General features: G+C 41.6%; 1 protein-coding gene across 2 annotated transcripts in view; it reads right to left on the reverse strand.

Annotated features, from left to right (window-relative positions):
* The window catches only part of LOC146812212 (protein-glutamine gamma-glutamyltransferase E-like), a 240,122-nt gene that overhangs the window by 120,098 nt on the left and 95,896 nt on the right, over nt 1-24,128 (reverse strand). For both annotated transcript variants that reach the window (XM_085619243.1, XM_085619242.1), the window contains exons 8-9: nt 23,661-23,764; nt 200-442 (exon numbers count right to left, since the gene is read on the reverse strand). In XM_085619243.1, coding sequence (XP_085475369.1) covers nt 200-442; nt 23,661-23,764 — 347 coding nt within the window. The remainder of the gene's footprint in view (nt 1-199; nt 443-23,660; nt 23,765-24,128) is intronic.

The following is a 24,128-nucleotide window of genomic DNA, read 5'->3' on the forward strand; positions in this document are numbered from 1 at the left end:
GTGTATGAGCAGGGCCTTAGCTAGGAAAGGTGCGGCAGGTGAACTGGCACTGGGGACAACTGACCTGAGGTGGCTCATAAAAGCCTGACTAGTGATTTATTGTGCTCCCCAAATCGCGGTCATTGGGCATTTTCCTTGATTGCACAAAGGTCCGCGGCAACCTTGCTACGTCGCTGGATATGAGAGGTGTTTACCCTACCTTCCGGATATTTATAGTTGTTTGTGATGTCCAGTCGGCTGTTACTGCCAACAGCTTTTGTGCTGATGTATTTTCCAATGGAGCTGCTGTTACTTCTCACTTTCCACTTTGTTCCGTCTTTCAAAAAAAGCCATGTGGTTCGGTCTGCGTTCACTTCCGCAAACACAAAAGGTGCGTCGTAGCCGAGGTCGATGTCTCCTTCCTTAATGGCTTTCACTGAGGTGGGGCCGCACTGATATTTACCTGATGCAGACAAGAAAGGACAGTAAATGTCCATGATCCACATTGGTTGGCAAGTCATGTTATATTTTAAAATCATGGCACATAAAAAACACATGAAGCATTTACATTTCATCAGCGTTGCATCTTTGATTGAAGCACAAAACATACAAGGCATAGGAATAGCAGCAAGTGAAAGTACAAACATTTCAATGACCCTCACTCCATGGGAGAAAACCCCATGGTGAGAGGGGTCGTTGCTTTTTTCCCCCCAAAAAATAATATCCCACATTGGCTTTTCTTTTTTATTTAAATGAAAAAAGCAAATTGAAATTGTGCCATACAGCTCTGTCATGTTGCCATGATGGCAATTCCTAACAATACAATCGATATCCGCTTTTGGCTGAATTTTTTTCCCCCGCCTCATTCCCTTTAATCATGGTTGTTTCTCTAACTCGGACCTGCCCCTTTGCGAATGTGACAATACAACTGTTAATGACACTTCATATATCACTATGTTTTGCCCAAAATATAATATCCTCCAGCATAAGTTCCTATTTCCGATCCTAAGGCCAAGACATTTTAACCAAGTCAGCCCTGCTCTGTTGTTTTTACAGTTCTTAAACTCTCCTTCTGTTTGCTTTTATCTTGTGCGTTTTTTGATCGGGGTTTTAAAACATGAAAGATTATGATTACTGTATGCTAATTTTAACGAAAAAAGGAAATTAAATGCTTAAGAACCATTTTTATATGAATTTTTCATAATATGTTATTCCCCTCAATTAAATTTGAAGGAAGCAGGGTGTAAGAATCCATGAAATTGTAAATTATATATAAGTAGTTTATTAATTAAGAATTGCAGCACAGCAACAAACAGCTCAGTCCTCCAGAGTAATCAGTGCAACTGACTCCCTGGAGGGAACCTTAACAAAGCAGTGTTCCAATAGAACCAGAACCTAGAATAAACAATAACAAGTGGATGCAATGGGTAAGAGGAAATATAACACATCTCCCTTATATAAAAAAAACAAAGAAAATACTAATACTAAGAAACTTAAGTTAATTTATCGGCACCTGTAGCAGTACGAAATGTTTGTTTACCTCTCCATGCTCTGGTTCCTTTTTACTATTTTAATGTATTTTACTGTTGTTCTGCTTTTTAAGATATATTTATATCGAAATAAAGCCTTCTTGACTGAAAATACTAAGAAATAACAAAAGAAAACAAAACTATGTAACATAATCTTAAAATTTCGCAGGTACACCTCTAGAACGTAACGAGTCCTTGACCCTATTACCCATAGAATCATTGTGTACATATGTGGTATCAGAACCATTTGTCTGAAATTTGCAAGAAAAATTAGGTGATACAAATTTGGTACAATAACTTCCAGGACATCTGGATACCCGTCTGATGTTCCATAATTTACCATCCTGAGTTATGAAAGAATTTCTAAATACCTTAGTGACCTTAATAGGTTACCTAGGCAGCACACATGGAAAAAGCAAAAACGAGGAGAAATAAAGCATTTCTCCTCGTTTGCCAACCTTAAGACCAGATTTTTCCTGGTCTTAAGTTTGGCGCTACCTCCTATTTACGCTGCCCTTGTGAATAGGTGGAAGCATCAGACTCAATGGGTTTTGCGGTGGAACGCCCACCGCAACACCCACTGCACTCCCTTTTCACGCTAAAAACAGCATGAAGGGGGCCCTATTCACAAGGCAGTGTTAAGCTGCGTTAAGCCACTAAATAGTGCTAAGCCCCTATTGCAACAACAACGTCACTGAAAGTGACGTTGTTGTCGCGATGCGGGCTTAAGAATATTCCCCTCAATTCCTAGTGTTCATTCTCCTTCATTCCTAATCTTCTATCTGTTTATTCAAGTTTGTTCTTGGGCGAAGCACTCTCTTGTTCTCTGAAGCTTATTGGCGTATTTTTCCTTCTCATTTCATATTGGCTTTCTAATTACTTTGATGGAAAATTAAACGTCTTTTTTTTCTATCGCACAAACAAATGCCCTGAGGCAGATACCAACATCAACCCCTACTGTTCCAGCATAACTTCTATGTGTGTGACATTCTGTGTGCATGCTTATGTCTGTGCACAAGGATGAGTATGCCATTGCATCGGGTAGTGTTTATGTTAATAGATGTGTTTCAGTGCACATATATGTGTGTGTGCAGTGTGCGTGCCGCTGCGCAATTATCACTCTGTAATGCAGGGTGACTGACTAATTGAATATTCTACTTTGTATATGTGAGTGTTCAGGCTTGCCTATGTGAGTGTGCACAGGTAGGAGTGTATATGATGCTATCACGAATTGCATGAGTACACTTGTGGGCGGGAATGCTGCCCTGCATGTGTCTGGGAGCGCATCTGTACGTTTGATACTGACTGCATATTTGTAGGGTATTATTGTTCTCTTCTCATAGGACTATCTGATGGCTGAATTATCAATGACCATGATAGAGCGTCATGTTATTCTGAAATTTGCAGCGGTGCATCATATTCACCGTTAGTCAGCACCCGCATATTAATTAATGTAGGCTAAGAATGCTATAGAAATGTATTATTAGAATCGTTTAACATAGAGGTAATTAGAAATGTAATAATGCTTTTCGTGAAGAGTAACGTTGCAGATTATCGTGAATGTATTTAGTAAATGCATTATGATTAGTTTATGAAATGCAATGTATTAGGTTAAACGTGTGCCATGTTAAAGTTACACGTGCAAGTTGCTTACTCACGTATATTGTTAGAATCCGGGTTCTCTGGTTGGCACAGGTAGGTACTTGTGACAAGCAGGGAACCGTTCCTCTAGTCAGGGTAAGGAGTTACACTACTAAAACAACCCCCGCTCACCCTCCAGGTAGCTTGGCGCGAGCAGACAGGGCTTATCTCAGAGCGTTATAGGTTAAGCATTTGTGAACACATACAGTAACCAAGTGACAACACTACAAATTGACACCACACAGGTTTTTATATTAAAAATAAGGATTCTTTTATATAGGATTATCACAAGACCATTAAACAATTAAAGAAACACAATACGGTTGCTTAGTTGGTAGAAGATTGCTTAGTTTCTCTTAAGTTCTTAAATGCAACGCTTTAAGTCAATGTACCTTAGATGCGACACGCAGGGCAACGAAAGTGTTGCAGCGATGCAGATGCGTTGAAGTTCTTGGTGCAAAAGAAATAAAGACGGGATCTTCCAGATGCGTTACGCTTCTCCAATGTTGCGAGAAGACTCAACTCGATGCGTCAGCTACAGCAGCGTCACCTTTCACGAGATGCGACGACAGCGGCCATGGCAGTGGCACTCTTCTCCGATGTTGCAAGACGCTTCCGCTCGATGCGATGCTGCAGCGGCGACACCCCTTCTGCGAGATGCGACGGCAGCGGCTCCGACGGCGGCATGCTTCTCCGTGGATGCGAGGTGCTTTTCTGGATGCGGTGCAATGCGACAACTACGATGGCTGCGATGGCGACACGCTTCCTCCTCGATGCGAGACTCTTCTCTCGATGCGGTGCAATGCGACAGCTACGATGGCTGCGATGGCGACACGCTTCTTCGGCGTTACGAGACACTTCCAGAATGATGCGAGACGCTTCCGCTCGATGCGATGCTGCAGCGGCGACACTCTCTGCGAGATGCGACAGCAACAGCTCCGATGGTGGCACGCTTCTCCTCTTTGCGTCGTGCTTCCAGCTCAGGCCCAACAACGGCAGCAGGCACTTCCAAAAGACTTTGGGGAGCTGGGGGTGAAGTCCACTGGTCCTGGGACTTCGTTCAGGGGGCAAGCTCAGTTCAAGCCCTTGGAGATCTTTTCAAAGCACAAGTTGAAGCAAAGTCTTTAATAGTCTTTCTCCTCTCCTTCAGCAGCAAGGCAACCACTGCAGGCCAATCCCCCAGGTCAGGGACAGTACTCCTCCTACAGCTTTCCCAGTTCCTTCTCCTCTGGCAGAGGTTCTTCTTGTTTCAGCAGGATCTAATTTCTTGGGAGCAGGGTCCCAATACTTATACCCCTAATTCCTTTGTTCCTCTGGGGTAGAGGGGCCTTTGCCCAGTCCAAACCAGTTCTTGAGCACTCTGTTGACATGACTCTGCCTTTCTATTCAGGGTGCAGGGCAGAGACATCAGCCGCTCCACAGGAGGTGGAGCCAGCATTGTGGTAGCAGAGCACAACCCTATTCAGAGCCCAGGTGTACTCCTCCCACCCATCTGACTGCCAATCTTCCTATTCACCACCAGGCTGCCTAGCCCTGCCCCTCTGGGTTTCCCAAGCCCTGTCACTCACACAAACCAGACAGGCAGATACACATCCTAGCAGAGGCGGGCTGAAATGGTCAAGCAAGCAAATACCAACTTTCTAAAAGTGGTATTTACAAACACAGAATATTAAAATAAACTTTACTAAAATATGTATTTTATTATTCTGAGTTCAGGCATACTAAACTCGAATTTCTACCATGTTCCCTGGGTCTGTTAGGATCATAGAATTTAACAATTCTGACAGCCCATTCTGACCTTTGGAGAACAGGTAGCCTTACAATAGTGAAAAACAAAAATGGCTGTAATTCACTATTAGGACATGCCACACACATCAGGACTTGTCCTACCTTATGCTTACAATGCACCCTGCCCTTGGGCCTACCATAGGGGTGACTAATATGAAGTTAAGGGAAGGTTTAGGGACTGGCAAGTGTGTGCACTTGCCCAGTCAGCATGACAGTAACAGGCTGCACGCAGGTTCTGCAATGGCAGACCTTAGATACCTTTTACCAGGCCGCTTCTGTGGGTGGCACAACCAGTGCTGCAAGCCCACCAGCAGCATTTGTATTTACAAGCCCTGGGCACTCCTGGTGCACTTTACTGGGGTCTGACAGTAAACCAAATACGCCAATCCTGGAATCCAACCAACATATACATTTTAAATAGGGAGCACTTGCACTGTGGCACTGGTTGGCAGTGGCACAGTGCTCTGAGCAGCTAACACCAGCAAAACACATGAGGCACAGCGACAAAAAAGTGGAAGGGAGACTCACGCCAAGGTGCCAGGTCAAACATATATGAAAATAATGAACTAATGCTTAGAGTGTGATTTAATAGTGTGTTTAACAGTGTAAAGGCCTGATCGCATATACGTAAAAGAGAAAGGCCTGTTCATTTTCTAATGTTAGCTAAACGTTGTAGGCCGAAAATGATTTCCCTTGGTAAAGGCTTCGGGTTGCAGCATGAGGAAAAACTTAGAGAAGAGAAAAAGTTGTCGTTCCCATGTTTCTGTTGCAGGTGCAAGGACATTTAGCTCGTTAGTGAGACTAGGTCTCTGTTTTAGGAGTTAGCATGCTGCGAGAAGCCAACAGGGGAGTACATTGGAATGTGAGGATGATACTTTCAGCGGAGAAGGTGCCTGGGACCCAAGGTCAAGCTAACCGTTGTTGGATGCGAGACAAGTTTAGTTGGAAAAGTACTGGAAGAAGACCTGGCTGAAGAGGTGTGCCGAAGGGCGTGTTCTACGTTTTGGGGATTTTGTATTAGGGACAGTGCCCCGTGGGTTGAGCAGTTGAGGTTTAGATGGGAAGCTAAAAGGAGCATCTCAGAACGAGCTCTGACTAAGTGAAGGTACTTCTAAGGAAGTCTTCACTTCTGACACCGTTTTATTCTCTTGCCTGGGAAAGGAATTGCTAAGTAGGGATGTCACCTTAGAGTTAGTGTAGGGATAGACTAACGTTTTTCTTTTAGACTAATGATTCCTAATTTGGATATTGGCTTAACCATTGCTTTCTTGATACTTTTAGAGTCAGTGATTCTTTTTGTTTTGAGTCGGATGAGAATCCTACGTAGGCTTGCATTTGTATTAGTGCCCATTTATCTTCTATACCTTGTACTAAAGTGTTTGTATGTCCAGTTATTTTTGGTTGTAATAAAATCTTACAAATTTCAGATTCTGAGTCAGTGGTCGTTTCCAAATGAAATCTAATTTTGTCGATTATGTTTTGATAATTATATTTCTTCCCCTCTACACTATTTAGCAGATAAAAAGATCTTGGCGACCTGAGAGGATTCTTGGAGATAATCAGGTAGTCAAGAATCCGGCCCTATCAACCACTGTTCTATCACAACATTTCTCCTTATATGGATATTTGTGGTGCTTAATTTGTAAAAGCAATCAAGTACCAGGTCCCCATATACTTCACGGAGGTCCACTGCAGCTGGCACCCCCTACAGCACCTGCCCCTTCTGCTGCATACTGGTGGCAGCATTACGAACACAGGCAAATAAGTGTGACATTTTGGACTATTCCACCTCAAACTGTAGGGATGGCATGAAAGTACTAGTTTTATTATTTTTTAAAAGTATATTAAATATTTGAACTCTCCACTCATCAACTCTTTTGAAAATAGACAATCATCAAATTCATGTGGTATACTCGAAATAAAGTCTCCACTTGCTAGTGTTCAGGAGTAAGTGCCAGTCGTGAGCACCAGCAAGAGCAGGCAAAAATTAAGCACTGGAGTTCAGGTTCCCCGATGGGCTGTGTCTTATTCTGTTTTTATTCCTTAGACTCACTTAGCTGCACCTGTGGACTTCTAATTAGGGAGCATCTTTTCCTATAGTACACCTGCTTTCTCTATTGCCTTTGGATAGTTGTACATCAGAATATCGTCAAGACAAGTATTGCAGTTATAATTGTAATTGCAAATGTAAGCCTCACAAATATTCTTTTCAGGTCACGCAGCCAGGAGGTAGGTATGAGCTAAATGCGCAGGCTCCTGGCTGCCAGAGTTGAACTTTGCTGCAATGAGGATGTCACAGCTCCGGTGGGCGTGACCTCCTTAGCTCAGCAAAGGTCCTAGAGGCCCTCTGCCTCGTGAGAGGGGAAGTGTCACTCATTGCCTCAGACCTGGGTGCTTCAGTTTTAAGCCCTGAAGTGCCCAGGGCCTGAGTATCAATCAGTGACACCTCGTCACAGAGAGAGATGGTGTCAGCAGTCCCAATGACCCCATCACACTCTGTAACGAGTGAGGGACTGCTGCTTTCCCTCGTTTGATGACCTAAGGTCCCAGTAATCCCTACCCTTCTGGGTCCTCTGAGGCTTGAGACTGCTGCCTTGCCTCATTCCCCTGCCAACCAATGAGGAAAGGCAGTAGTCCCAACACTCCTGGGACCCCCAAAGTAGAGCTGCATGTAAGTGTGTGTGTGTTTTCATAAAATTTATGTTTGGTGCGTGCCTGCATGTATGTTTGAATATTTGGTAACAGATGTTGTGAATGGATGTGTATGTGTGCATGTGTGAATGCATAGATGCGAGTCTGTGTATGTGTGTGTCCAATCTGCCCCCTCCCTCCTAAAATTACCAGCCGCCACTGACTATATGCCTGCAGAAATGAGTCAAAGTACAGGTGTGTAGGAAAGTGCCTCTTTTGGAGGGGTGGTTCCTCCACTAAGGCGGAGGAGCGTCGCCCCATTGCAGAGCAGCAAACATAAAATGATAATAACAACGTTATTATCATTTTAGTGTTTGTAGCTGCGGGGCTGCGTTAGGGCGGGCGGGGCTGATGGCACAGCGAGTGGTGTGCACTCCCAAAGTTCACATGAACTGTTTGGCCGGCCCTCTTGGGCCGACCAAACAGCTCATGCGCACATTGCATGTTCCCCACCCGGCTACATTACACAGCCTGGTGAGGAACATGCAAAGCCTCCCTGTCCCCGTCTGAGCGCTGAACCATGGCACTCAGATCCAATCACAACACAGCATGCAGCATTGTGATTGGCGCAGGGGAGCTCGGGAGTTGTGTGCTTCCTGCTGCTAGGACTGCAGGAAGGATACAAGAACGGAGGAGAGGTGGCGGTCGGCGAAAGGTAAGTGGCATTTTTATTTTTTATTCTGTCTCAAGGCCCCTCCACCACCGTTCACTGCCAGCCACTATTGGAAGCTAGTCGCTTTAAAGCAAGTGACTACCTTCTGCATCAATGTAAACCAATATTTGGAACCAGCCCTGATGAATCGGCAGTGCAATTAAGACAGTTAGTCACACCTCTGAGTCACTGGGTTTACTGGCAATTTTTTTTAAATTGGAAAAACAACCAGCACAGCAGCCACACTTTTTGACACACAGAAGAGGCGAGTGATCCTTCCAGAGGACAGAAGATTGAAATTGCACTATCAATTATTTTGTCTTTTGGCTGTTTGCGAACGCTTCAGCTCATCTCTGGTTAACTGAACAGGGGTTACTGCCCTCTACAACAGCAGTTTTACCATTGGTGCAGCACCACTTAAACTCTATGATCAATCACTTGTCAGATAATTTGTCTACAGGGTCCCAAAACTTCAATCAGTTCCGACGTGTCTCATCAGAAACTATTCGGGATCTCCAGAGAACCTAGAGAAGGCAGTTCCCATGCAGAGCCCTCGTCCCTTGATAATTTCCAAAGATGCAGGTCTCTGGGGCAGGTAGCGATTCTAGATTTGATGAAAGTAAATAACTTTTGAACACAGTTAGAGAAGCTAAATCATCCATTTGGAAAATAGTACACTCGTCAGGAGTCGCTCAGTACATTGTGGGGGACCCAGTTCACATAAGAACAGACAATCAAGTAGTGAAATGCTACTTAAATTGTCAAGGGGGAACGAGAAGCAAATCTCTCTCCCATCTGGCTTGCTCCATTTGTTTTTTGGTGGAGACACATCTGCTATCCCTGAGGGTGTTGTACATTCCAGTGAAGGACAATATTCACATGGACCGACTGAGTCGGAACATTCCAAATCAAATCAAAATGTGCACTTGTATTTATAAGTTTTACATATCCTGGTAGTGAAAAACTCCTAAATTCGTTTTTCACTATCACAAGGCCGACCTTTTTCCACAGGATAACACTAGGTTACCTTACTAAATTTAGAAGTTATAATTTTCAGTTGGAAGCAGGTGCACAGCTTGAGTTTGGTGGCTAAAGAATAGTAATGAAAAGCCCTTTTTAGTGGTAAAGTAAAGTCACAGTTCTGAAAATTCCTCTTTCAGAAATAGGGCACTGCATGCTTGCTGGTATCAGCAGGAGCAACAATTCAGCAAGTTGTTCTTGTGTTACGTAGTGCAATGTGCTTGACTTTCAATAAGATCTTACGGTGTTTTGATATAGCTCTTTTTAGGTTGGAGTATATACAATCCTTTCCCTCTCTAATGGGCATGTCTAAGTCTTTTATGACTGAGGCTGATGCAATATTCTAATGTGATGTTGGGTTCCATGAATCCAATTCCCTTTTTAGATAGAATTTTAGGGTTACTGGTTCAACAGCAATTAGCCTCAGAAAATAGCACAATAAGAGGCCTTCTCAGCTAATTGATATTGAAGATTGAATATTCACTCCTAAATATTGGTAAAAGCTGGCCTTTTCAAGTTTTCAAGACCTTCATATCAGATAATAGGTATTTCAGATGGTGACTGAGCACATTGATCAACCTTGGTTCGACATAGATGCTTCTCAGTTGAATGTCATGCTTCCACATGTTCTGTATAGAGAACTGGTGCCAAGTAGCCTGGGGAGCACATTCTTTGACATGCCCGTGGCCAGAGAGGTTACTCTATGCTTTCCCTCCAATCACCCCTCTTCTAATGGTTCTGAAAGGAAAGGATGTGTGTAATCTTCTGCTCTTTTTGGCTATGAAGCAGTGGTTCCCGACTGAGGTTGTTATCAGTATGGCAGTATCTTTTCCCCTCTTCATACTCCTCTGCTACAATTTCCATCCTTATCTCAAGTTAACACCTGCAGCTGTGGTTAGCCTCTTGGACGTTGAGACGGCTAGGTTTCAACAGTTAAGCTGTCCCGTGGAGTTGCCATTGGAATTAAGGTTTCTAGGAAACAATCCGCGTTAAAAGCATAACTAAATACTGGAAGAATTTTCAATTATGGTGTACAAAGAGAGGCTTGGATGCAGTAAAATGGGAACCAATGAAAATCCTAGCATTTTTGAAAAACAGCTTTTTGAAGGGTTTATCCACCTTTACTGAAGAAGCCGAAGGGACAGCAGTAAGAGCTGTCAGGAGCCCTTGGCAGGGTTCATCTCAAAGGATCTCCTTAGTATCTACACTTAAGAGATTTAGAACAAGGAAAACAGTCATCCAAAATCCTCTCACACCTTGGCATGAGTGGTCTTCAGAAGAGCTCTTATGAGACCCTTGAAGATGCAAATATTTTTTGGGTTGGGAGATAAAGTAGCCTTCCATATACCTCTACCTTGAGCAAGGAGACTGAGAGAGTTAGGGGCATTTAAATTATTTCCAAATAGGATAGTCCTACATGTTGACCCGAATTGTAGACCCAAATTTAAAACTCCATTTTACTATTCTCAAGAGATTGTCTTGTTGGTTTTGAATGCATCTCAAAGAATGCCTGACTCTTAAGATATCAAGATATCTCTCATAATTGACTTGGATAAAACAAGGCTTTCTAGGTACAGTAGCGGCTGTCACCGAGTAGCACGGGTGGAGCGTGGGCAGGGGGAGAAGGAAAATAAATAAAAAGATTCCTTACCTTGCTGCCCGACAACCGCCTCGCGTCATCCTCTTCTGTTCCTGCTTGAAGCAGGAAGCACACCCAGGCTCCACTAAGTCAATCACAACGCTGCAATGCAGCATTGAGATTGGTCCAAGCACTGTGGTTCGATGCTCAGATAGGCAGTGGGAGCCTGTGCATGTTCCTCACCAGGCTGCATATTACAGCCTAGCGGGGAACATGCACAGTGTGCATGGCAATTCTGCCGGCCCAAGACAGCCAGCCAAACCCTCATGCGCACTTAAGTGCCCACCACTCCTCCCCTTGCTGGCTGCCAAGCTCCACTCACCACGTACACTTCCTTACAAAGGAAAAATACAATGATAATAGCACAATGTTATTATCATTTTATTTTCATGTTTCCAATGTTCAAAATGCAGTGAAGCGGCGCTCCTCTGCCTTAGCAGAGAAGCCGCTGATGTCTAGGTCTTTGACTCCAATGGACCAGCAATTCAAGGCAAGAAAGTGTTTCAGCTACTTTGAGCAGGTGCATGAGGCAAGCTAAAGCTCAAGCATTTCGATCAGTGGATCAGGATGTACCAGGAGAGATAAAAGTCAAATTTACAAGAGATGTGTCAATTACTTGGGAAGTAACTACAGGGGTGTTGTTGCAGGGAATATAAAGGACAGCTATCTTGACTACCCCACATGCATTTCTATTTCATGATCGTCCTTTCCAGTGATTGTGAAAATTGTGGAATTACTGTTCTACAATCAGCAATAAGGTAATTGCTAAATTACATTATGTTAAAACCTTATAATGAACACTTTGTGTTTATGCATAATACTTGGGTAGATCCTCAACATGTAAAGGACTGTGACGAGGAGGAAAGTTACTGTGGTAATAAACATCTACTTATTGGTAACCTTTAATACTTTAGCCCTAGTCCTCCATGTCACAGTCAGGATTCTTCCTATCCTCCATAGATACACCTTCAACACCATTATAAGTTTGGATATAGCAGGATGTTATGGGAAGAAGGGAAGGGTTCATGACATAAGGGTATGCATTCACAAGAAATATTTAAAATTCTTCTGATATCCAACTTGGAAAACGTAGTCTGTCAAGTGGGTGCAAGGCCTACATAAGTAAGTGATGATGAAGACTTGGACAAAAGTAATGAAGATTACCAGTAAGTAAATGTTCACCCCCTCAACTTGGACCAAGAGTGCAGGGATAGACCTCTGCCTAGGTCGAGGGTGTGCATATTAAGCCCACACCTCACAACGGCGTTGTTCAAGTGCATGAGTGGCTAGTATCACCCCCTGCATTACCAAAAGAAGATAGTAAATATGTTTCTCCTCATATCCATCATGGTCAGGTGTTATACCATCACCTTTCCCAAAGGGTGGGGGTGATGTTAACCCTCTGCTAGCACATTGCAGGCAGGATATAGTAACCACAGAGGCTTGCTCAACTGTGGTCATGGGGTGTGTGAGCCACATCTGACCTTGCCACAGTGAGGGAAAGTTAATTTCTTAAATCTTACAACTTCCCCAAGAATAGGAGGTATTTGTCTATGGAATGGAGTTGTGTCTCTTTGTACGTGGTTTACCCAAAGGGGGAGATATTTGTTACCCAACCTTAGTCAAGGGCAGGGATGTCCTTTAGCACCCGGCCAATTGCCTTGATCACTGGTGATGGGGATTTAAAAAGATTTTTAGTCTCTCCTGATGTCTGCAAAAATTGTATTAAATGAGGCAGAGGGTGTTCGTTATCCCCTTATTACTCCAAAGCAGAAAGGTGTGAGTTTGGCACCCTCAATACCTCCTGCCATGCCCAATGGCGGTGAGGGATATTTCCCTTCACTCCCTCCATGTCTGATGGTAGGGGTGATGAATGAAAAGTCCACTGCCTCGGACTAGGATGGAGGTATATTTTTTCATTCTTCTTGCCCAAGGATGGGGCATGGAGTTTTCTTTTACTGCCCTTCAATTTCAAGAGTGGGAAAGATTTGTATTTGCCTTTAGGCCTCTCCCTGCCTTGCCCATGGTTAGGGTATGTTCTTTATCACCCATTGCATGCCTGGATAACGGGCAAGGAGGTAGTAACATGTATGTATTAATTTTTCCTGATATTCACAAAGATCAGAATAACTAAAACATTTGGTGAGAAAATACCACCATTACAACTGTGTTATAGAAAATGGGCAATTTTTAACAATATTCTAATTTATTTTGAAAGCGTCCACCCCTGCCAGAAATTGAATGTATTAGTTTCTGCCCCCAGTTTGCCTTATTTGAAAATGATCAAAAGCCTCCTCCCTTGTCCCCGGGCGAGGGGTAGATTTGGTTAACACCTCCCCTGCTTCACCCAAGCGTGGAGATGGTGTGTGTTAATCCATCCTGCTTTTCTTACGTCAGGAGGTTTATTTTTTCAATATCCCTGAAGCAGGAGGGGTGTGCTTGACCCACCCAACTCTTGGGGAATGGGATGGTAAATATATTTGAGTCCACCATCTTGCCCAAAAAGGACTTTGTGGAAGAGTGTATGATGTCTTTAATCTCTTCCATGGATCACAAACAGAGATTAAGAAAAGAAAATGTGGTGGGATGTTTATAATTCCCCTACAAAACATTTGTGTCTTTCACAAAAGCAGGGACTTTGATATCTTTTGCCACCCCACCTTGGCCAAAGGTGGGGGTGTTGTGTATTTTCTCATCCCTTCCACACCCAAGGGTTAAGACATATTTGTTTTCTCAATGGGCGAGGGGGCCATTTCCTTAGATTGTTGGGTAGCTGTCAACTGACCCAGTGCTGTGTTTGCAGTTGTGAAGAGAATCTGGGTAGCGAATAGATACACTCATCCTCTGTTGCACGCAACATTTTGCATTCCTCAGAGGACATGAGCTGCCACTAGCTGTTTGACAGTATATTTGCAATATCAAAAAGCATTGGCATAGCCAATAGGTCGCGCCTTTTGGACTTTATAAGTGTTTAGCCATGAAACAGTTGATGTTGCATCAAAGATATTGTACTGCATAAATAAATACTTATAAGGGCCCAAAGGCGAGACCTATTGGCTATTTCTTACCTTGTGCTTCACTATACCACTGGAAAGTTGAGTCTTTACAACCTGCTTGCCGTCACCTCTTTAAAGTCTCTTTAATATGTGCTGCACGTGATCTGTTTTGGAGTCTGCTGACAGGGAAATATTATAAGACCAATTGATGTCCCTAGCGGTGGTTACTTGAAACCGGTTAAAAAAAAAAGTAATTGAAACGTGTGTTCCGCTAAAAACAAAAAAAAACACAAAGTCCTACTTCCACATCAAATGCAGCGGAATTGTGGTGCATTGGGGCAATGACATGGCAATGGTGACTGAAAAAAAGTACCCAAAAAAATATAAAAATTATTACACTTTTATTTCCGATGTTCTAAATAGCTCAATTATCTCTTCACTGGCTGTCTCCTGCCAGCATACTGCCAAGTGGATACATACAAGCAGCGTGAGCTCTTCAGAGCTGGGCTCTGATTGGCTGAACGAGATCTTTCACGTTTTAATTAAGCCATCCTCTCGGTTTTGATGGGCAGAACCCCAGCAGTGAAGATCTATTGACTCAGAGGTAATTTCATCGCCAGGCAGGGATTCTGCTGTGGCTGCTGTGAACAGTCACTTGACATGGACGCCACGCTCTGCTATTCTTACCACGGCAGGACATCCTGAGACATTCCCTTTGCCAGGCAGTGGCTTTCAAAGAAATGAGTTATGCAGCCTCTCTGCTGATCTTGGACATGCGGGTGCGACTGCTGCTGTGTACACCTAGTAACATCATGCACACAGCTATTATCGTTGGCATTAGCACCACGTAATCCAAGGTAACAGAATCCGAGGGTGGAATGCTGCCTGGGGAAAAGTAATGTCCCATCTGAAATCAAGCATCTTTCAGCAGGGGCACATACAGCCCAATAAAAGACTGATGTCTGCATCAGATATCGGCAACGCCACGGTGGGGAAAGGGGGCGTGGCTTTGAGGCTCAGTCCATGTACAGCGTTTACCTTGCGGGAGCGAGTAGCAGCATCATCTGTTTCCAAAGCGTGGGTGTGATAATTGCAAACAGATGGCGCCACTGCTCGCTCCTGCAAGGTAAACCCCGTACATGCATGACTGCTCATTGGAAACAGTGCAGTACATACACGAGTTTCTGAAAAATTCCGGAGTGATTCCAAGAGGTCACTCCAAAGCAACACTTGCGTGCTGCGTAGGCGAGACCTAAAAACGGTTCTGGGGAGATGCAAGCTCCCCTTTTTTCCAAAGCCTGCTAAATGCCTCAGGTCTCATCGGCTGTAAGCTATTGTTAGGACCTCTAAGGACTGTGTATGTGTGTGCCAATCAGTGTATCACAAATGTGACTGAGGGGAGAGCGAGTGCTTGAGTGTAAGGGGTGTCATGCAGATAACAGTATGTTTGAGAGCAATGAGAGGTAAAGGTGTACCCATGTGAGTTAAATGAGTATTCAAGGAAGGAGTGTAATTGTGAGTCAGAGGAACAGGAGGATTGTAGCAGAAACTGTAACGAGTACGAGTACGAAATATGGAGTGAGAGTGTGAGGCGAGTGAATAAGACAATTTATAATAGGAGTATTTAGAGTGTGTCTAAGAGTAGTGTGTACATCAAAGGTGTGTAAATGAGAGGATTATGAGAGGTTGTGAGTGAGAGAGCAGCAAAAGTGTTACTGGGTGGCATTTGAGTATGTGTGATAGGACTATGAATGTTAGTAAGAATAGTGTAAGGTGTGAGAGTGTAAATCGGAGGAGAGGAATGCAAGTATGAGTGACAGTGAGTGTAAGAGTAAAAAAAGTATGGACCAGAAGATTTTGAAGGGGAGGAAAGTGAACATGAATGAGTCAAGCATGATTTAGATGAGTATGAGCCGCCTGAGTAAAAGGAGTGTGAATGAGAGGAATATAAGTGATAACATGAGTGAGAGAACTGAGTGACAGGAGTATGAATGAGGGTGTGGGTAAGAACGGTGAGTTTGAATGAGAGGACTGAAGGTGTGAAAGAGGAGTGAGCATGATGAGAAGAGTGTGTGGAAAGCTGGGTGAGAGATATTTATAAGTGTGAAAGTGCAAGTGGTGTGAGTGACAAGTATGTGTGAGCGGAGTTTGAGCTCCTATGATTGGAATATAAGTGTGAGAAGAATGTGTTGACTGAGAAGTATATGAAACAGCATGAGGCGAGAGTGTGACTGAGTTGGGGGGTTAGATGAATGTGAGAGTCACTGTGTGCGAGAGGAATGTGGTGTGAGTGAAAGCAGTACGAGTGTGACAGTGTGTGTCTGCTGAGTGACTGCTGTGGGCCTGAGCATGTGTGGGGTGTCTGCTGTACATGTTTGCTAAGTTGCTAAGGAGGCTGAGGTATTTTAGGAACATGGTGCCCAAGAATAACATATTGTGGACTTTGGAATTATAGTCATCACATAATATCATCTTATTCTTGCCATAATGTCATTTTGGAGACATTCTGGCTAGCCCTGGAACACAAGAGGCATATTTTGGATTTTAAAATCAGGACTCCCAAGTCCCAGAATGCAAAGAATAAATCAGGACAATATGAGCTACTTACACATGAACGTGGGAAACTTTAGGGATCTATAGGTTTTTAATATTTTTCCATTGCTCTATTTTTTTAATTATTAAACATCCTTTAACCTTAATTAACTTACATGAAATGATGTAATGCCTTGTGACGTACTGGGGTAATGCAGTGGTCAGGCAATTAAGTTGGGATGATATAGTAGCGCTATTCTCTGGTGTACAAGCATTTCTACATTTACTGTTCTGTGCCAGTGTACCAGGTCTGGAACATCCACTGCCAGTGTAACCTCTCTGGCTCACTTGTTTTTGCCCTATGATTATAACATTTGATTTCCCTTCATTGTTCCAGAATGCCTCTTCCAAGTAGAAACATATTCTAACATACTTCTGAGATATCACATTAAATTATAGAGACAGGGCAGATAATGAGGTGGATGTAGAATCAAAGATATTTTAATATCCTCAGTAAAGCCAATAGGTGTGCTTTAATTTGTCAATGAAAGTAAACAAAGAAATTCACAAAAATGTTTGACATATAATCCATGTGCAAATGCTGCTTTCGTATGAAAGCTACCTCTATTGGGTTTTACCAGTGCTCAGGAAAAAGTAACAAAAAGTAGTGGGCGCTTTATAGAGTGAATACAGTAGATAAAGAATTGTTTGTGACAAACTACGTGATGATTTAGTGTACTTTTTAAATGTAAAATAGTCCCTCATTCATTCCTTCGGAAGCACTTCCAGGAAGGAGGAATGATATACTAAACAAATAATAGCTTGCGGTAACAAGGTAACACTTCTTTGGGTGGATCCAAAGTCCACTCTGTTTATATTTTAAATAATTTGCAACAATATATGATTGACAACAGCAGTTCTGTCTTTCCATACTTAAAAAATTAAAGGCTATGTGACATTGACTAATCAGCTTGCAATACATACTGTTCTTTGACCGATTTTTCAGGACGTTGTGCTGAGAAATCCACAATGTTGCAATATTTTCCATGCTGATTGTGAGCCAACATTCGTGCTGATTGTAATGCTCTTATAGGAGAACACACAAATCCTGGACTATTTCACTATGGGCTGCTGGAGGTGTATATGAAAATACTTTTTATGTTTTTTGAGGGTGAAGAGCAACTCCCAAATCCTTGAAAGAATCAGACTGTGTAACTAAGAACATAACATTTGATTGCATCAACTTTCCATGTAGGACTCTAATTTCATAATAGGCCATCTCATTGTTTGTCATGTCACAGTAAATCATATAATGAAAAATACATAAGCAATGCTATATGAATAATAGTTTTTAGAATGGTATAGGGTTAAGGGTAATTGTTAAAGGTAAAGGAAGCAAGGGTGAGAGGCATGGGGTAAGGGGTTAAAGGGTCAAGGTAAGGTGGTAAATATAAGGGTTTACTAGTGTAAATATAAGGGGAAGGGTATATGTGAAAAAGGTAAAGGGGTGAGTCTGAAGGGTCGGAGTATTGGAATTAAGATTGGCTTAGGGTATGTGGTTAATGGGTTAAGAGTATGAGGTAAAAGGATTTTAGGGGAGGAATGTGAGGGTCCGTGTTATGATAAGAAGTAAGAATGGTTCGAGGATTAGAGTGTAAGGTAAGGTTAAGGGGTTAAGGGATAAATCTTTCAGGGTAAGATAGTGGGGGGTTTTAGGTAAGAGGTCAGATGGCAAGAAATTAAGGGGACAATTACAAATTTGACAGTCCTACAGCGGACAGATTGAGGGTAAGGTTAAGGATCGGGAAATATTGGTAAGGGTCAGGCGTGAAGGGTAAGGGGACAAAAGATTAAGGGTCTACATTTGAGGGGTTATGTGTGAGGTGAAGGGGCTAAGGGAAAGGGGGTTAAGGATCAGGGGTAAGGGTATGGAGTAAGGGGATAAGAGGTTAAGAGTAAGAGGTAATTTATCAAGCATGTAAAGATAAGGAACTTAGGGCAAGTTGAGGGTTAAGAGTAAGTTGTTAAGAATGTAAAGGTGAGGTGTTATGTGTAGCAGGTTAAACGTAAGGAGGTTAACGGTTTTAGAGGAGTCTTTATTGTTACAAATAGGTGTGGTAAAAGTCGCAAGGTAAATAAACAACTATGAAATGGTGACAATGAAATGATAAAAAAGGGCACATCGAGAGAATGGCGAGTAAATGGTAAATGATGAAACACTGCAATTACATGTTTAATATACAAACAGCAAGTGAGGCAATGGTATGTATCCATTAAACCTGCCACTTTTAAAGCTCACTACTCTCCACAGATTCTCATTCTGGGATTCTACTTTGTTTGTTCAAATATATTCAAGCTTTCAAAAGTCTTACTGAGTGGTAGACCACGCTCCTTCTCTTTTTTCTTGGAGACACACTAAGATTTATTTTTGAGTAGCATATAGATGCTCTGATCACCCTCTAAGTCATTATTGAAACCCTATCAGGTTGATGGGAGGTTGTTTCAGTGTAAGGCAAGGAGTCACTGTGATGAAAATTGTGTTTTTCTATTTATAGCACATCAAAAGATAACCAGCCACCATATCCAGCACATATGAGATTTGCTCAATTAAGGTATCACACCTAAGATAATTGTCCATACTTTACAACCTTACATTATACATTTTGAAAAACAACATAACATAAAGTAATGAAACATAATGTAACTTTACAAAATGCAAAGGAAAGCATGGCAACACAACATATTAAAAAATAACAGAATAAATATGGACTTCTAAGGAATGCGCCTTCACCGTAAGAAAGACCTTGGCATTGTGGACATATAATACCTTCCTATATATTGTTTAGATGTAAGTGAGATAAGGGACTACGTGAAAAAAATAGTCAATGTCCCTGTAACTTGACATATAGATTTTCAATCACTTTAAGATTGAAACAGCACCCACCCTTGTATCACTATAAAATAACTGCATAATAATGTCTTGAGTCAATGTAGTAATCTCTTTTGAAAGTGAAACCAAAACTATAAAGACTGAGCCAACCGCAGACCAATCTTACTAACAATTCTTGATGTCAAAATACCACCTGAAATATGAGGTAACAGGTTTGTTAAATTATAACTCCTTTGATTGACACAGATCTAAAGGGTTTCATACGATAAGGGCACATTAAGTTGTGATAACAAGGCAAATGTGAGATTTACTTTACTGTAGAAAATCAAAAGGAAGACATCACTTTTTAATAGTTTTAGATGCGGAAAAGGCATTTAATAATGTTAACCTTTTATATCTATTTGAGAAGTTATGTACAATGATTTCTGCGGAATTGCTTTATTATTAGCATCTAAGCCATGTATAGTGATTGTAACGCAAACCTTGATGTAAATGTTACATTATAGATGCTAGTTCCCCTGTAAAAGGACTAAACAAGAGTGCCTATTGTCTCAATTCATATTTAAGTTAGCCCTTGTGCCCTCAGTGATAGCCTCCAGGCCTGACAACAATATTATACATGATAAAATAAGTAATATGGAGAATCCTTTCTTATTGTTATCATACGACATGTTCTTAACAAAGTAATTTACTGAAAATCCTTACCAATACTACTGGAACTGCTGAACTAATTGGGATCCTTGCAAGGTTATACAATCAATTGAAGTAAGACACCAGAATTTAAAAACTGACAAGCAAAAAAATGAATACTCTGACATGCAATTCCAATGGCAGCTCACACAAATGATATACATACAAATCCAGAGAGGGGTAACTAAAATGTTCAACATTAATGAACTTATCAGTAAGCTTATGCTGGAGTAGCTGTGAACATTGGCACAAACTAAATCTAGCATTCTTGGCAAAAGGTACCACTATAAAAATGTATGCTATATCAAGGATTCCATCGATTTTACAAAATATATGTGCTCCCGGCAAGATTAAGCTTCATACTAAAATAAAAAAAAACAAGATGGCAAGTTTGAACTGGCACCCAAGGAAATCCTTATCAGTATCTCTGAAGAAATTGATGATTACTTTTCAAAAAGGTGGCTTTAGTTTTTCTAACCTGAGAGAATATCATTTTGTTTTCACTCTAAACTAGACAAGTCTTTGGTTTAAACCTGTCTGTCTGAAACACCTAAGAGGATTTATATTGTAAAACAACTCATTAATAGGCAACCTTTTGCAATTTTGCTGTTTGTGGGAAAGTCACGATCTCAATATTTATCCATAACAGTGTAGGATTTTAAAACAGGCCATCGTAAGCAATATTTTTGAATAAATACATTCAGGATATATAATGACTAGTTCAAATCTTAAGTTGTTTTTGAAAACTTCTTCCCATCTATAGAGATAGGCCCTTCTAGTGTCTTAGAATAGTATATATACAGACTTTTTGACAGAGGGTGTAGATAGTATAGTGATAGAGTAATGCTATGTCTGACATGTGTAGATTGTGTGCATAGTGAATGCTCATTGAATGTTTAATGATTTTAATTGCCGCAAGTGCATGTCAATCACCAATATGCTTGATCTGTATATATGTGTGAGAAATGGCCACTTGGTCTCTAGTATCATTTCTTTATGACTGCAGGCAGGGATTGAATTTCTACAGATATGCGCTGTTACTTTTGTTATTCCTAGGTTTGATAAATGCTCAGCCCAAGTAGCAGATGTAGGAAATGTTGTCCTTCTCTCTGCTTCCCTTCATCATGAGTGTAGTGACCTCCAGATGAGCCAATTCTTGTTTGATGGTGCTGTTTCCTTTCTTTCTGCAGAGTAAGTCCTACTTGTGGGTTCCTATCAAGGCATGGAGTTTGAATCCTCTATAGAAAAATATCATCGTGCAACTGTGGGCTCCCTACCCATTGATCGACATGTAGGTATTATGGTACTTTTCTTTCAATACTCAGGCTACCAGGGTCACCTCTACCTATAGTAATACATATACCAATATAATTGTTTCTACACATTGCTGTGAATGATGCACCATCGTAACAGTTACTGAAGAAGAGAAGTTTAAATTGAGATCAGTATTTAAGCTCCCAAAACTATTACTACATACTGAATATGAATTACTGCAAGCCCACTAAAACAAATGTAATTCCTAAATAATAGAAGAAATGACTAAATAGGCACCTCTTGTACATCAGAACCTGGCACATTAAAGGCCAGATGATCAGTGTTAAAAAAAAAATCAAAAAATTGGGCAAACCTTTATTGAAATTCTAATACCGCTTCACACAGACTTATTTCAATGTGGACTAAGGCATGCGCCATTGCGCCAGTGTTGACATGGGGTAGACCTGCATCCACCGATAATGCAGAGGCATATCTATAATCAGCTGTATGGGCCTATGCTTGTTCCTTAAAAGATAACCTCTGAATGGCCTAATTAGCACCCTCCCTACACGCCCCCCCCCCCCTTAGCAATTGTTATGCAATCTATGGGAGAGATTCTTACGTTTTTGACTTCTGTGGATTTCCACTGAATATTTACTAGAATCCCTGGACCCCCCCACTGAAAACTTACTTTAGTCCTCAGAGACTCACTGAGTAATTATTTAATGCCGGGGACCCTGGCCTAAACATTTTTTATAATTTGAACCTCAAACCAAGGAAAAAAAATACAGAAACAAGTACACGTCAAACAAATTCATCTATGTCGAAATATCATAACCAAGTATTGTAAAATCAAAACTTACATTTTAATGAGAAGTTTGGAGCTTTTCTATATGAGGATAATAATTCTAAAATATGAAGTTACATGCTAAACGTAGTCCATCTCTTTTTTACCCTGATGCATTCTCTCTTTTGACAGCACTTCAGTTCATACCAGCCATTGTGCATATTATATTCTGTTTGCTGTACTTATGCTTCTCCTATGAATCGAGCAAAGCATACCAACTTAGGGCCTGATTTAGAGTTTGGAGGACAGGTTACTCTGTCACAAAAGCAACAGATATCCCAACCATTGTATAATAAGTGCATAATATCCATTGGCACTTGTAATACAGCAGACATAACCCTTCCACTGAATACTAAATCAGGACCTTAATTTTTAGCCCCAATTTCAAATTCCTTCACATTTACAGAACATTATACATTTTGCATCTGTATATACCTTATTCATTTGGCAGTATTACTTACTTTTCTAAGCGGTTGTGGACCACCTTGAGTATGCATTTCGGAACACTAGGTGTCCACGGACCACAGGTTAAGAATCACTGCTCAATGGGCCCAAATCACGAGATGTTTTCTGTGACATTCTCCCCAGAATATGAGGAGTAGACCAGGAGTAGACCATGTGTAATCAAGAAGTATTCCTGTTATAACATTATTAAACCAAGAGTGGTTCAAGAGGACGTAGCACCTACTTATCACAAAATCTTTGTGAATATGTACCTTTTCGGAAGCCTTCCCTTTTTCATTATAGTTGTTAATAATATAGAATTATAGCTTGCTTTCAAAGACTACACCGGTTGTTGAAGGCCCTGACAATGAGTTATATCCCTGAGCCACAGGTTGGGGCTTATAATGAGAGCCTTTAACAACCACTATAACCTAAGACAGAAGGTCTATGGGGTTATTAGAACATTCCATCCACTGAGGGAAAAATGTTCTAAAATAAACAGGAACTAACTGAAAGACAAACATTGGAATGTCGTAGGTGAAGGTCTAAATCAGCCATTATAGGGTCAGAATCACTCTATTGACTTCCATGGTGCTCTAAATACTCCAATATTCACATTATTATTAGAACATTGGAATGTTGGGAGTGCCTTTGAAAACAATGAGGTGCTCCGGGCTTCTAATGGCCAGTAGAAGCCCTGCGCGCCAACATTCCAATGTTGTCATTCACACCAGGCCTCACGGAGCCGAAGGGATGTCAACCCCCTTAGGCTCCGTGAGGGCTTTGCTTTATTTGTTAGAACATTCTGCCCTCTATTGGTGGAATGTTGTAATAGCTTTATAGCCCTCTGTAGTTGGGCTATACTGGCATCAAAATCCCACTCTCTTGTTAAAGGTCTTCGGCTTGGGTCTTTAACACTGGAGCTGGCCTTTAATGGCCGGTATAGCCTGCTACGGCAGGCTTTAAGGTTATATTACATTTCAGTTCAGCAATGCACACTCATAGTCTCGCGATTTGTCAAGTTACACATGAAATACATAAAGACTGGAAAAAAATACTTTCTCTCACCTTCACTGAGTTCTTGAGGTGTAGCATCTAGAACCTGCCACCCATCATATGCTGATCCCAAATCCGGCCGAGTGAACCAGCCCTCGTTCCAGACGTGAAAGTTCCTAAAACATATCAGGTTAAATTGGGTGACTGGAGGCCATATCTAGAAGAGGGACATGAAAGGGGTTCATTTCCAATTCAGAAGTTTCAAAATTTGCTGGAATTGATCATGCCACTTTAAAAGAGAAGGCAGAAGAGGACTTATTAGATCAAATCTGGAGAACATATTTTGACGACCATGACTAGACAGAGCTACGACTCTGGTCCTGACTCAGAATAAAGAGTCAAATGCTGATCCATGCGAAAATCAATATTTGCACATTGATCATCGTAATTCAAAGATGTGTGATAAATTGGGCACCATCTGCTTCCCATCGGCCCAGGCTAGTTTTGGCAGGCCAAATCTGCCAATATATAGTTGGGTAC

This window comes from Triturus cristatus, chromosome 7, assembly GCF_964204655.1.
Source record: "Triturus cristatus chromosome 7, aTriCri1.1, whole genome shotgun sequence".
Taxonomy (NCBI): domain Eukaryota; kingdom Metazoa; phylum Chordata; class Amphibia; order Caudata; family Salamandridae; genus Triturus; species Triturus cristatus.